We start from the raw sequence: 14,847 nt of genomic DNA on the forward strand, positions 1-14,847 counted from the left end.
ACTCCTGCTTTGTCTTCAATGTTACGCTTTCCTCATTATTTAATTTTTAAGCACGTGTGCTGAATAAATAAAAAACAATCACATTTTGATTTTTTTATTATGTAAGCATTTTTGAAAGAGTTTTTCTATGTCAAGTAGTTTCAAACAAAGAAGAAACACTGAGGATTGCAATCCATTTAAAAACAGGGGTTTGTTGGCACAGAATCCTCTGCCGCATCAGGCCCTAGCTCCCGCGCCAGCTTGTCTCCGAGCAAAGACGCTCCAGAAACGGGGTACCAAGGACTGTTCCCTCGGCCTCTCCAGTTGTCTGCACCCTGACCCTGCAGCGGCGCGGGCTGTCCCTGCCCGACAGGCTCTTCTGAGGTTTGCTGCCGAGTCTTAAATACCAGTAATACAATTGATTTCAGGGGCAGCATCCACAAGCAGAACAATTTAACTTCTTGCCATTAGAACTTCCAAAGAGGTAGCCCAAGCCAAGGAATTACAGATTTTTCTTTAAGCAGTCAGATAACTCAGAGTTCAATCTGGCAAGATGCAGAGTTCTGGCCCTGATTCAGCTCACTCATCAAGTCCTTGCTTAACATGGCTTTCAACAGAATTAATTTAGCTTAAAAACAAGTACTTTAACGCTTCGCTAGATAAGAATGAATACGTACTTCTTGAAAAATTATACTTTAAAATACATATTGGCTTTTAAACTTGGGAGCTAAAAAATTAAGTTTGGGAGCTTAATGTTTCCAAGCATTTTGATTGATAAGCCATTATAGTAATGAATATAGCCAAGTTTTTGGTACATATCCTACAAAAGATACTTAAGGTAAGACTCACAAAGCAGAGAAGCGAAATACACTGTAAGTTTGCATCTGTAAATTTACACCCTGTACCTTTCAAGAATAACTGGAACTGTTTATTAGTAATTCTTGTGTGTGTCCATTGGGATGGCTTTTCTGAGCCTGAGAATTGATACTGAAGTGTTCTTTCAGCCCAGCATAGCTATTTGTTTTCTCTGGGGACAAATAAGAAAAGCTTATCTTGGTCAAATCGGTCATCTGGGTTCCTCCATTCAAAATCCAACAGCCAAATGGGGAAACTGTGAAGACAAACATTTTTGTATCAGAACATTTCATGCAGCAAAACATCATGTGAAAAAGGCAATGGAAAAACGTTATTAGAAGCTTATTCTCATCTATTTCTTTTTTCTGTAATTCAGATAGAGGATCACATTCAGCACCTAACGGTGCTCACCTCATGGCAGCAAAGCTCAGAATGCAATGAGTTCACCCATTTCAAACAGGGCATCCGAAACCTACTGTGAAAGGGAATTATCCCCCCCCCCCTTTTTTTTTTTAATTCAAATACCTGAAGTTCTTCATTAAGGTCAACAAGGTGCTATATATACTCCCACACAGTTAATTTTACATTAAAACTTACCTCCCAATAAAACTGGTCTTCGAAGTACTTTAATACGGGGACGGTCTTAAACACTTTGAGGTTTAAGATTAAACCTATTTGTAAAAACAGATATATCCAATATAAATACATACATAGGGAAAGCGGAGGATTGTGTGTAACCGGAGGCTTCAGTAACACACATCCAAATGTAACACAGATCAAAATACAAACTCAGAACTAAATGTTTCAGCAGAGTCCCTTGACGCAAGCTGACCTTAAATACAAAGAGAGAAGCTTGCCAGGATCAAGGCTTGTGTCATTAAAAATTAATTACTCTAGGTAAAACCCCGTAAAACAGCCTGCCAGATTCTAAAAATACATCAAAAATCATTAATTTCTTGCATGAAAAAGGCCTGTGGATTTAAAGCAATTGGGCTTATCAGCACTGTTGCTTGGGATTTCAGATGGAAACATCTAGATTTTTAAATAATCAGTTAAACACTGATTATTTTAGCTGAATATTTTTTGAAAAATCTGCTTGATTACCTCAACTTCTTAATTACACTTAGGGTAATGCAAAGATTTTGGATCAATTAAAAGCACAAAATAAAATAATTTTACAGTGTATTTCACAGTAATTTTCATCTGCCAGAGTAAAGACAGAATTAACAGCTACAGAAAAAGAGCAGCTGCCATAAACCAGAATGTCACATGGGAAACACATGATCTCAAACCACTGGTGATCAAAGGCCTAGTGCTCGGCTGATGCAAGTGAGCTACTGACGTTAGCGAAATTTTGCAGATTTATACTGACTGGCCCAAAAAGTGACAAGCTTTAGATAGCATTTTTCTGTCACTAAGACAATACCCAAATGTAAAAATATTTTCATCCTCACACATCTCCCGTCTGAAATCTGAAGGCAGCTGTTAAGCATCTGTTAGAATCAACTTCATCAATGAAAGAATGGTGCTACTAAGTTATTTATGTTGAATATATCTCTTCAAATGACTGGCTTTAAAGAGTCCCTGGCATTATGTTTCCCATAGCTTCTTCTACAAATAATTTACCCACAGAAACACACTTTAGAGCCCCAGTTAAACTGGCCTCTTTCTGGAAAGGGTTGCACTGACCTGATAGCAGGTGCAATAAGATGACGTACCCCTCACCGCAAGGAAATGAGGAAGATATCACTGAAACATGTTTTTCAATACTGACCTGTAATAAAACCTGCTATCAAGGCAACACTGATGGTCAGGCAGAAGGCACCAAGAGGAATCATTACCAAATAACCCAGTCTGAAAAGCAAAACAAGCATTTCGCATTAAGACTGTGAATGAATTTGTGTCTACACGGCATTGTACATAAAAACCTCTCATAGAAATTCTGTTATTCTCTAATCTCGCTGCAGCTAGATGTTTTAGAGGATGCTATCAGAAGCCTAATACAGACTTTAGAGGACATATTTTTCCCTTAGAAACCATCATCGTGGTACTAAAATTTCCTTAAATTTATTTGTTTCAATAAGAACATGATGAGAAGTGTAAGGTCCTTACACTGCACTGTGATTCACCCCTGCGTAAACCAAGAAAAATCAAAGAACTTCTCGTATGACACATCAGCAGCTTGATTTTAAAAAATAAGATGCCAGTGCCCGACCAAAACCACCTACGGAGAATATCCTTAACTGAGCCCTTCAGCTTTTGCAGGGTGTCTCCCTGAGTATATTTTCCAGTTCAGAGTCCAAACTGGCTTGAGTCCAAACTAGCATTCTTGCCCCTGACTCAAAGTTAAAGCCTCATTTGAAGAGAAATTATGATTTTTGCCCTCCCATATTAGCATACAAAGCTCCCCAAAACACATATCAAAAGCCAAAATGAGTCTTGGAAGGATGCACATCCCCAGCCTTCATCTCCTATGGCTGCTGTATTTAATATCATAATAAAATGGGAGACAGAAAAAAGGACCAAAAGTTTAATATTAAAGTTTTGATCCAAAGTCTGCTCAATTCTGAAAGGCTTTTTTTATTGACTTTTTTGGACTTTAGAGATTATCTCAGGTTATCTGGTATAAAATGATTTATCTGTGATGATGTTCAGACTGTCTGTATGCATGAGAATTCTTCTCAGGGCACACTACAATAATGATTAGCTAAGCTTATTACATAATAGCAAGAATTTAGGTACCTTGGTGAATTAGTCCAGTTTTGTATTACTAAGAGAACAACCTGGGCAAGGGCTCCAAGCACAGCAGGCAAGCCAAAAGTGAAATGAACTCCAGAGGTATCATGAATCTTGAGAGCAGGATTCAAGCATCTCTGGGAAGAAGAAAAGGTTTAATTGATATACAGAAACACAAGCTGATAATAGGATATTGTCTATTGCAGACCTAGAAAATGAGCTTTGGTCTTGCAAGTTGCAATCCTGCACTCCACTCAAAGGACTTCAGGTTTCCTAGCTTTAATCTCTTTGAAAGAGAGGTTTCCCTTGAAGTATCCTACATTTGAAAAGAAGTTTATACGGCTTATACAAAAACAATTTCAGGTTTTGAGTATTACCTCTAAACAGTAAGATCCTAATACAGCTATCACACTGGAGAGCAGACCCAAAATCATTGCAATCCAAGGATACTCGATATTGTGTGCTGTATAACCAACAGTGATCCCACCAGCTAGCACTGCACTGTGGATATGAGTCTAAAATGAAACAACAAAAACACAGAGTGAGAATTCAGTCACCACTTAGACCAGCCCGATATCATAGATTGCTATTCTCATGCAAGTGCAATCTCTGTAGGGCAAATTTGGGCCTCTGTATCCTCTGAATTACAATCTGAGAACATAATTTCTAAGTTAGAGCTTCAATGTTCTGCTTGGGAGTCTAACAATGGCTGACAGGCTGAAAAACTGGACTTGTTTTTACCTAATAGCTATTATACTTTCAGTAATTCACTGAAAGTAACAGAAAAATATCTTCTCCACGCAGTGATTTTCTTTGATGTCTTACCATTCTGAATTTTCCGTCCTTTGTGGTCAGAACAGACAACATGAAGGCAGTTACAGCACTCACTGCAAGGGCGAAGTAGGTGTTGTAGATTGCTTTCATCTTGCTGTCCGCAGCTAGTACAGAATTGAAGCTTGGCCAGAACACCCAGAGAAAGAGAGTGCCTTGGAGACAAAGACAAGCAGCTATCACTACCTGCTCTACACCACAGCGAATCCACCACAGGCTGTCTCTGGAGGGCTCTGGCCCACATTTTGCATTCTCTATAATTCCCATACTGTAAACAAAGGACAACACTTCGCAATGCAGACAGCTCTGAGAGTTCCCTGCTATACCAACACCTTCCTAGAAACAACCACTGTAATGTCCGACATACAGGCTGAGGCACAGGTCTACCAGGCCTTCACAGAGTTGAAGGTAGGATCAGCTTTGTCCTATCTATTGTCCCCTTAAACAGGTTCATATACAAGTGGGAACAATTCCACTGTTGATTTCCAAACAATCAGCATCCTGCCTGTTCTGTACAGGCACCAGGGGCTTGTTGCTTGGCCGAAATTTCTGCTCCTTTTCATGGAACTGTGGAATAACTGTTCAAAACCAGCTGCAAGAGAGAATGAAAACAAGCCCAGGAGGAAGAGAAAACAGCTCACGTGCTACAAATCACTATAAAGAAACCCAAGGTGCACTTTGGAATGTCTTTTACCTTGGCTGCCAGTACGACTGGTACTGGTTGTCTTGCCTCCTGGCAGGGTTTGAAGAGAAAAAGTGGATGAGCTGAATCTTAAGAACAGAATCCTCTCTACCTCTACTGGGATTACTCCAGAGGAGGGCTAACGACCAATAACGTGAGCTGAGGTGACCATGCTTCACCAACTCAGCTATACACAGCCCTTCTTGTTATTTGTGAAAGAGTTATCTACCAAATAGCTATTCCCTAGTAGGTCCAAAAGAACAATTCACTTTCCTCCTGCAAGATCACTGCAGTGTCACACTTTCATGACCACACAGGCTTTGCTAACAATAGGTACGAAAACAGGTTCTCCTGCTTCTATGACCTGGGCCCTAGTTGTCAGCATTTAGGAATCTCAGCCCCTATAAAACAAGTTCACTGCTTGGCAGGATATATCTTTTTATAGGTGCGCATGGATACAGACACATAGATCAAATTCCAACCAGCAGAGGGAAGTAGGTGGCCTCACACCAAATCAACTTGACACATGGCTCTGAGTGCAGAGATGACAACACAAACAAGTGACAGTTTATTTTGCCTCATCCAGTCATTATATTTTGCTGTCCAGTCAACTTCCATAGCTAATGTTCTGTTCTTCATGCTACAGAGGTACCACAGCCTTGTGCAATTCACCTCACAGTAAAATTTTAAGTGTTCTTTTTCAAGTCAGTGAAGAAGTGACACAGGCATTGTCACTATACAGCACAATGGTTAAATCCAGCTTCTAGCAACCCTGGCAGCTACTGCTTTTGTACAAGTTTATCTGGGCTCCTTGAAATTCAATTTCCATTGCTAATTTTCACCCATTCAGTGCACCAAGGCAGTGATGAGGCTTTGGGCAATGTGGTTTAGTGGAGGGTGTCCCTGCCCACAGCAGGGGGGTTGGAACTAGATGATCTTTAAGGTCCCTTCCAACCCAAACCATTCTACAATTCTATGATTCTATGATAACCATGCCTCTCAGACAGAAGAGGCAATTCAAAACCTATGGTAGCAGTGAGGACTAGTGGAATGATCCGCACTATGACAATCTTATTCCCATTGATTAGGTAGTTAGTCAGTCATTAAAAAAAAAGTAAAAAAATCTACTAACGGCATTGAAGCATTCTTATGAGTATCTGCTCATCTATGGAAATAAGTGTCTCAATATGAATTCAAAGACGGGTGAAAACTTCAGCACCCTTCACACAACCCTCGGAAGCAGGATGCAAAAAGGAGCTATGAGGAATTTGCCTGCCTTGCTACCCAGGTTACCTCAGGAATTTTTCAAGATATGGCAATATAATTACTTGAAATAGCAAGCACATGGTTGTAGCAAGCTGCACTAAAATTATAACAAAGGCTTAACAGTATCTTGATGAGCTAGATTAAAATCCTGATCTCTTCAAATTCTCCAGCAAACCAAGAACTCCAGGGACTCAAAAGAGCGGCATTTAAATTTCTCTTTCCCTAAACTGGGCGGAGACTGACCAAAAATTAGACTCTGTGGGCCTTTGCAGAAAGATCTTAGTTCAGCTGGTGGCAGTTACATAACAGAAACCATAATAACAAAGAAACCAAATTGCTTCTTTAAGAAAAAGAATGGAAGTCCTATACATTCAGTCTATCATCACTCCGATCCTTTCTCATGTGCCTGTCTGTATCATATTCCCCACCCTTCATCAGGCTTTTATCTTCTCATTTACATTACTAGGCAGGGACTGCCTTTTTATATCTCTGTACAGCACCTTGCAAAACAAAACCGAACCTTGGCCCCAGCTGGGAACTGAAAGCACTCCTGAAATACAAGTGATGAGCTCAACTTTGGCGCGTAGGTCCCTTACCAATCTGCCTATGCAAGCCCAAAGGGGACAACTTAGCTGGGAGAGGGAACGGTTAACCTGGCAGAGCCTTTATGCTGAGACTGACAAGAGCGAACTAAGCCACAGCTGTTGCAGGAGTGGCTTATGTGCCTGGCAGGAAACACACTGAGACTTCACCAACTCACTGTCAGAAACAACAACACAGCAGCAGCAGTTTTCGATGGTTCGCTGCATTCAGACCTGCACTTTGGATGCAAAAGCTTCAGTGTGCTGTGGTCAGGCCTCAAAAACCTTCCTTATGTTCTCACTGCAATCTCTTCTTCCAAATGAGATGTTAAAGCAAAAGCCTTACCCAACATTGAGAATAAATCTGACTTTGAGGTACTCGCATTCTTCTTAGAGCTTGGTGATGGCTCAGAGAAGCGTGAGGAGACTGCCAGACTGAAGTAGGCTCCAAACAGGTGAACATGCATCAAGCTGACATTGTCTGGAACCTGTATCAACAGAATAATCAAATTTGTGGTTTATTTCATCCCACAGGAAGCCTTCGGTGCAGTTCTAGATATATTTGCTCATGTAACCTTCCTATAAGCAATTTATTTTCACAGTCCCTCAGTTTATGCATGAGTTAGTTATGCAAGAGTAAGTTATCTGAATTCAATGCAGCTCATAAACACACAATTCATATACTGAGAGTTTGGAGCATGTTTACATTGTACATTAAACGCAGGTCTGATATTGCTGTCCAGGCTGGGCTGGAATACCACTCACACTGGAAATCACACCGGAAAAAAAACAATTAGTGCCTTAGCATAGGTCAAGGCTTTCATTCATGTGTTGGGGATGGTCAGGGCATGAGCAAGGCCAAATGCACTACATCCCAATCCATCAGATCAGCTCCTCCTTTACGGCCAAGAATATAGATATAGCCAATTATATAGAGTATGCAGGGTTTGGAGATCAATGTCCTTAAGTATATTCCCAAAGTCAGACTTCATCTCTTAATGAAAACATAGCCACAATCTAATTGAGATGAGATAAAAGACACTGCTGTTCCTGTCAGCAGAGCACTAACACACCACCTAAAGGCAACATTCCGAAGCCCCAGTGAAATTTACCCCCATGTGCCTGGAAATCATACTACTGTACCTGCAGGAACATGTTGTTGATCCATCTGCTCATACGGAAAACTATTATCTCCACAACTGTCATCAGAATTAACTGCATAGGATTAGTCTTCCCAAGAACAGCTCCAGTGGAGATGGCCACAGCTGTCATACTCATAGTAGCCTTTGTTATTCTGCAGTAAAAGAAAGGAAAGAAGAAAATAATTCTGTAACGGGACACCACCAGGGCCAACGAAGAAAGAATTAAGTAAAATGTACTTAAAAACCCAAAGCCTTCTAAAACGTCCGCAACTATAACTGCGCTAATTCGCAAATAGGTCCATATAACAAGGCATTATCCTCCACAAAGAGCAATTAGCAGTTCTAGATTATTCCAATTCTAACATGAACTAATTACCTTTTCAGACCATCTTCGTTTTCGCTTTGAAAAAGGAAAGCTAATAAATCTTCTATCAGCACGGAGCATTGGACACCAAGTACAATGATCAGAAGGTTGAATCCAGTGCTGCTAAATCCATATCTTTTCAGAAATGTCAGGAAAAAGCCAAATCCAAAAATCACCATGTGGTTGACATCTTGAAAAACTGCATGACAGAAAAGACCAAGACAGCAATGAAGTTATTAATGCAGACTGGATTTCTGGTTTAAATAAATAAATAAATAAATCACAATTAACTAAGAAGTCTTTAGATAAAAATTCAGGTGTCATTATTATTTAGTACTTGTAAAGAATTCCAGAGCTTTCTTTCCAATCTATAAGTAATCAGAAAAACAATACCCTTGATCCTGAATTTATTTTTACAAAGTGATCAGAATGGATGCCATAGGATGGGGGTTGAAGGGGCCAAAAAGCATGACAGAAATGAAGTACGTTTAGCGATGATATTTGGACATTCATTTTCCCTGAGGTGAACTGAAAGAGCTTAACTTGGACTTTTCAGGGAGAGTTGCTGTGAATTCGTGCTGATTCATTCCTTGAAGGCTTTAGGGAAGAAACGAGTTACAAAGAGAAACCTGTATGATGTCCTCTTCTGGGTAGAAGGAAAAGGAACAGAAATAGCAGTAGAAGGATTTAATATGGAAACCAGCACCACTGCATAAAAGGAAGAGGCTGTCCAAGATATAAGCACTTGGATCTGTAGGTCTGGAAGCGTCCCTCAGCACATGCTAACCGTCATATTCTCGTATGGTTGTGTCGCCCTGTACCTACAAATATCAAACTGCTGGTAAGTAGATCTCATTTTTCAAGCTATAAAACAAGGAGGGTAGCACAAGGATGTCATGAGGATTGATCAGCTCGTATTTGCACAACACTGTAAATACGTTACACATTATGGCCATAGCATGATCTGCTAATACGTTCCTTTGATCAGTGCACAAAATACAACTCCAGAATATATTTAAACCCTTAATTCCACTGTATTTACTTCATTTATTTACATCAAGCATTCAAATGGAAAATACTGTCATCCTGAATTCCTACTCTGTAGCACGACGATGCCTTCGCATGCCAAGACCTCACAGCATTAGGCACTTAACCCAGAGCAGTGCCTGCCCGCAGAAGTTTGTTACGTTCATAGGAGTCCAGATTACCACCAACAGGCAGCAGAAAACAGACCATGCTCACTGTCTTTACTTTGATCTAAATAAATACACCCCATATATGGCAAGGCAGGGGACTCAGAAGGCAGTAAAAACATTCTACTTCTCACTAACAAATACACGAACCTGCTGAATCCCATCTCTGTCATAAAAGCAGGCATTAACCCTTCCTTTCACAGTAAGGCTGCCAATCTTACCTGGGTAGGAGATGTTTGATATGGATGCATCACCAGTTGAGAAGAAAAAGAGGACAATGAAAACAGCTTCCAGAAAAAGGATTAGCCACGGCACGTTATTTCGGAAGTTGCGGTATTTAGAAGGCATTGTGCACTATGCACAAACACATTAGTATTTTTTTCTATAAAACTGTTCCAGTAACCTCAAACCAATAGAAAAGGAGGTGTGGGGGGGCAGGAATAAAAACTCAGAGAGATAAAAAGCCCAAGAGGCGTCAGCAAGGAACAGTTTCTTATCTGTGGCATGTCAGGAGCCCAAAGTTACCACAACTGACATGGACTGAATTCAGAAAGTACTCATGAACGCAAACATACCAAGCTGTCAATACTGTAATGCTCAAGGATACCTCCCAAACAGTACTTCAGCTGCCGTTGAGCTGTACCTATCACCTAAAGGGCAAGTAAAGAACACAGACTCATATAAGAACAGGATGTTGAAGTTTATGCAAAACCATTATTTATTTACATTGCTCCTATCCATCCTAGACCCGAGCCCCTTCATGTAAAGGTTGGGGCAGGTCCTGTTGAGATTCTCAGTGTTTCTCAGGTTGGTTAGGACGCAGCTCTACACCCATGTCCCATGACAAACCTCCTCATACGTGAATCCAACCCAACACCAGAGAATCAAGAATCTCTGGACATGTAAAGGAGAGGTAGCATTTCCTACGCTACTTGTGAGATCAGCCTATTGTTTATCGTATGGCTATGGAAACAGCTCCAGTGGACACTCTGGAAGACCCTGGTAATCCCCAGGCCAGGAAGCCGTAGGCAGACAGCACCGTTCAGAGTGCCGCAGGCTTGTAACCGAGAACCAAACCACAGACCTACATCCTCCTGATTCTTTAATTCAGCCCTAACCTTCATCCAGAAGTGTATCAACATCTATTACCACGTTGTAGCTACAAGCTAACTGTTGCCTTAGAGCTTCTGAGCCTTTTGGTAGGGCACAGGATTTTGTTGTTGGTTTTTTGGTTTGTTTTTTTTAATCGGGACCCATTAAAATGAGCATTTTGGGCACATGTGCAGGGCTACATGGTGGAAGCTAACTATGTTCAGGACATCCCTACGCACAGACATTGTAATTTGTTAGGTAAGATTATCTGTCTGTTCAGGACAATTTATGAATCCATACTATGAACATTACTATCTTCTCAGTACTCATTGTGCTTTTGGTAAACTAAACGCTTCTTTGTTCAGGTAGTCCAGGAGATTAAAGTACTGTAATTATGTCTCAGACTTTCTACTTTGAGTAGTAGCATTTCAAAGCGAGTACTGCGCTTGTGCGCTGGTTTTTGAGATAGTAACGAGGCATACAAATGGGTAGAAAGCCACCTACTGGTGACAGAAATATGTATCAGACAAAAACAGATGCAAAAAAATTCCAGTTCACTTGTATTTTAGGACATTCCGCCTGCAAACCCAGGCTGTATGGGACAATAGTAGGTTTGCATTTGTGGTGATAATTTGCACCTTCCTCACACGCAATACCAAATTGCTTTATCAGCTTTTACTTAGGCGTAATAAAACCATAATTTAAGTATCCTTACCCCAATTTCACAAACTCCTAAACAGCATTCAAAGGACTTTCCTAGGCATGCAGAGCGCTGCCGTGACTTTAGAAAAATCAACACTCAGCTCCTTTTCATGGGAATTCTGTGATCACATGGGCAATTCAGACAGAACCAGAACGTCTGGTGAACCTTCTCTAGACAAGAAAAAGATTAAAAGCTGAAACAGCGATTTAGAAATTGGTTTAGGTAACTGGTGCATTGTCTTTGTATGGTTTATAAATTCAATTTATCTAATTAGCTTTCATCTGTTTCCTGCAAGACAAACCCTTAGGACTCATACCCTGGATGAGAATCACCCAGAACTCCTTCCACCATTTTGCCCTGGTCAAACGAACACAATCAGCTCTTTTGCCACTTGTTCCCAAATCCCCTGTCAGCATTAACACTCAGGGAAAATACCCCAAAGGCTAGGAACTGACCCACGTTTTTCCCTCAGGACGACACGCCGCACTGCAAACGCTGCTGCTCGGATTTCCAGCTTAAAGTCCCTCCCAAACACAAAGACCTACGCTCGGTGATCTCAGGCAGGGTTAAGTACAAAATAGCTTTCAAACCAGAGCTCTGCTACCAGCAAAACGTCCCCATCGTCTCGGCCAAGGGGACCAGCAGCCTCACACGCATTCCTCTGGGCCAGTTTTACCGCCCTACCGGGACCCACCCTGCTCAGACTCAGCCCAGCATCACGTAACCCTTGCGCTGGGAGGCCCGTTATCCCCTTGAGAGGCCTGGCAGGCCCACGGCACCCAGCCCAGCTGCGGGCGAGGCCGGAGAAGACGAGGCAGCAAGCAGAGACGCGTTGTGTCTCAGTCAGCCGAAGGGCGGACCGGGGGCCGGGGCGGGGCGGGCCAGGCCGCACTGGCGGCCTCCCTCAGGCTCGGGGGCGGCCACTGGTTCCCTCACGGTTTCCACAGTCCAAACGGGGGGTTTAGGCCTTGGGACGGGATTCTGCCGAGCGGCACCCGGGTGAGGAGCCCAAAGCCCAGGCACCCGGCCCTCAGCCGGCACCGCGGGGACGAGAGGGGGCGGCGCCCGGCCGTGACTAGGCAGCCCCGGGCGGTGGCGGCGGCGGTAGGACCGCCCCTCGTCTCCCATTGGCTGATCACTCGCCCCTCCCAACAGGCCTCCCCTAGGGACTAGCCTTCCATTGGCTGAAGACTGACTTCCCTCCTGACCTCTGATTGGCTCATCTCCAGCCACCGTCCGTCTTTGGGCCGATCGGGAAAAGAGAGGCCAAGTCGCCCCGCCCTCCTCCCTTCCTGCCCCGTGATTGGGCACATCGCTTGTCACTCTGTTTTAAGCGTCCTTTATTGGCTAGAGGAGTCCGTCAGTCACGTCGAGGGTTTTTTTTTTTTTTTTTTAAATCTTCTGGTGAGTTGTCAGCACAGGGCGCGACTAGCTGCCTCCGCTTACCTTTGCACCTGAGACTTTGCTTTTCCTTTCTTAACACCCTATTTGTCAGCCAGGTTGTCAATCAAGTGTGACAGGCTGTACTTCAGTGCGACGGTGACAGAGGAAATTGAGCCCTCCTTTTTCCGTTTCCGAATGGATAGCTGAGCTGTCCTTTTATTTTTGTTTTTCTGTTCCATTGGGCAGTCTTGCTGTCGATCACAAAACGGGGCGGGAAGCAGCCCAGAAGGACAGTAGGCGGGAGGAGAACAAAACCTATTCACGGATTGGCTCACAATCGATCAATTCACGAATCCTTCTTCTTGACGGGCTCTCGTGGCCGTCAATCAAGGATGTGGGCGGGCCACCTGAGAGCGTGGGGTGGGACCAACTTTCTGATGTCGCGATAGGCCTTCTCGGCCGTCCGTCTACCTTTCTCCGTTGCCGATTGGTCGAACACGCCGTCATTCCGGCGGGGTCAACCGCTTGATTGGGCAGCGCCGCGGAGGTGGGGCGCTGCGCGGCGGCTGCGCGGGGGGACGCGGCGGGGAGGGACGGACCAGGAATTATTTTTATTTCTTTGTTTCCTGGGGAAAAAAAAAAAATAAAATAAAAAAAAGCCCCTCGCGAGGGAACCCCCCGCGGGGGCGGATGGTGCTGCCGTGACCGGGCCGGGGCAGCGCGGGGCCGGGGCGCACGGCGGGGCCGGGCTGGGCCGGGCTGGGCCGGAGGCGGCCGGGAGGATGAAGCGGCGGAGCGCGGACTGCAGCAAGCTGCGGCGGCCGCTCAAGCGGAACCGCATCACCGAGGGCATCTACGGCAGGTACCGAACGGCAGCTGGGGCGGTTGGGAGAGAGGGGGGGGGGGGACTACGCACCCCCGTCCCGGTCCCTGCGCACCCCCGTCCCGGTCCCTGCGCACCCCCCGTCCCCTCAGCGGTTCCCCGCTGCCCCGCCCCTGTCAGCGGGGGCCGCGCGCGACATGGCGCCCCGTGCCCCCTCAGGCGCTGCCCCGCCCCGCGGCCTGGTCGCGCCGCCGCCGCCGCTAGGCCGCACCGGCCCCTCCGTCACCCCCTCGCTCGCTCCCGGCTCCGGCCAGACGTCGGGGCCGGGGGGAGAGCGCGGGGTGTGGGGGGAGCTGCTGGCCAAGGTCCTGTCGGCGCTGCCTGGAGGAAGCAGCGAGGAGCCGGTGGGAGCTTCCCCCCGGGCTTCGCACCGTGCGGTGGGGCCCTTCGCCGCCCTGTCTCCCGGGAGAGGTTTCCTGACCGGGTTCTCGTGGCTGGGCTTTTCCCAGGGGTGTTAAACTTGGGAACCGCACGCTGCGGCGCTTTGACAACGGCAGCGTGGTAGAGCAGGTTAGCATCTGGGCCGCTGGCTTTCGGCGGGCGGCAGCCTCTCGCGTAAGGCTAACAAACGTGGTTTTCGTGTGGTGGCGAAGGTACCTGTGCTGTGGCTTCTGCGGTGGAAGCACGTGAGAGCGATAGGTGTAGCAGCGAGGGATGCGAGCGAGAGCTTGCGTGGGTGATGCCTGGAGCAGGGATGGATGGCTTTGTGGTGAAAACACGGTGGGTATCTGATTCGCCTCTGACCTACGAAATGAGAAAGGAAGCTGTAGTGAAATGAGATCCACGCTCTTAGGCATGGGATGTACCTCATCAGGGCCTTGGAATAAGGGTGTGCTTTCCAGGCGTTTACATGCAGAACGCACCAAAACACAGATTCCTTAGTATCTGCTCCTTGTGCACATATTTTAATCAGTACTTTAGAGCTGTGCCCTCCTAAGTATCTCTATGCCAGATTTTATATAAAATACAATAATTATGTGTTTCCGAATAAAGAGGAGTTTGTTTTAGTAGAGGCTGGAAAGCTGGCTTTTGAAAGTTACAATAAGCATAATGTCCCATTCCTCTTTCTAGTTCAGTTGAGGTTTATACATGCAGTGGCTGGAAACTTGAGCGAACTCATACAATGCAGATTTTAGCTTTGCATAAGGAAAACAGTT

At 44.7% G+C, this 14,847-nt stretch overlaps 2 protein-coding genes across 8 annotated transcripts in view; one reads left to right on the top strand and one right to left on the bottom strand.

The window, feature by feature from the left end:
- Positions 1–78: 78 nt before the first annotated feature.
- Positions 79–13,024, bottom strand: RHCE (Rh blood group CcEe antigens). Of its 7 annotated transcripts, none has more exons than XM_075774024.1 (11): positions 12,119–12,473; positions 9,851–9,983; positions 8,449–8,635; positions 8,074–8,224; positions 7,277–7,418; positions 4,396–4,556; positions 3,948–4,085; positions 3,577–3,707; positions 2,609–2,688; positions 1,432–1,505; positions 79–1,090 (listed from the first exon to the last, which is right to left on the bottom strand). In XM_075774024.1, the coding sequence occupies exons 2-11, from the start codon at positions 9,975–9,977 to the stop codon at positions 1,064–1,066; spliced, it is 1,218 nt and encodes a 405-aa protein (XP_075630139.1). In that variant the 5' UTR covers positions 9,978–9,983; positions 12,119–12,473; the 3' UTR covers positions 79–1,063. The 7 variants fall into 7 exon arrangements, with proteins under 7 accessions (XP_075630139.1, XP_075630140.1, XP_075630145.1 ...); XM_075774025.1 differs by lacking the exon at positions 12,119–12,473 and adding an exon at positions 10,205–10,229; XM_075774030.1 differs by lacking the exons at positions 9,851–9,983; positions 12,119–12,473 and adding an exon at positions 12,633–13,024.
- A 339-nt stretch (positions 13,025–13,363) lies between these two features.
- MACO1 (macoilin 1) overlaps positions 13,364–14,847 on the top strand; it is a 29,806-nt gene continuing 28,322 nt past the window's right edge. The window contains exon 1 of the mRNA XM_075774023.1: positions 13,364–13,669. Coding sequence (XP_075630138.1) covers positions 13,590–13,669 — 80 coding nt within the window. The 5' untranslated portion in view covers positions 13,364–13,589. The remainder of the gene's footprint in view (positions 13,670–14,847) is intronic.

This window comes from Balearica regulorum, chromosome 22, assembly GCF_011004875.1.
Source record: "Balearica regulorum gibbericeps isolate bBalReg1 chromosome 22, bBalReg1.pri, whole genome shotgun sequence".
Lineage (NCBI taxonomy): Eukaryota > Metazoa > Chordata > Aves > Gruiformes > Gruidae > Balearica > Balearica regulorum.

Coding starts and splice junctions, on each gene's coding strand:
- RHCE (XM_075774024.1), bottom strand. CDS start 9,977: ATGCCTTCTAAATACCGCAACTTCCGAAATAACGTGCCGTGGCTAATC. Junction 4,086..4,395: donor AGGACGGAAAATTCAGAATG/GTAAGACATCAA, acceptor GTTTCATTTTAG/ACTCATATCCACAGTGCAGT. Junction 1,091..1,431: donor AAGACCAGTTTTATTGGGAG/GTAAGTTTTAAT, acceptor TTGTCTTCACAG/TTTCCCCATTTGGCTGTTGG.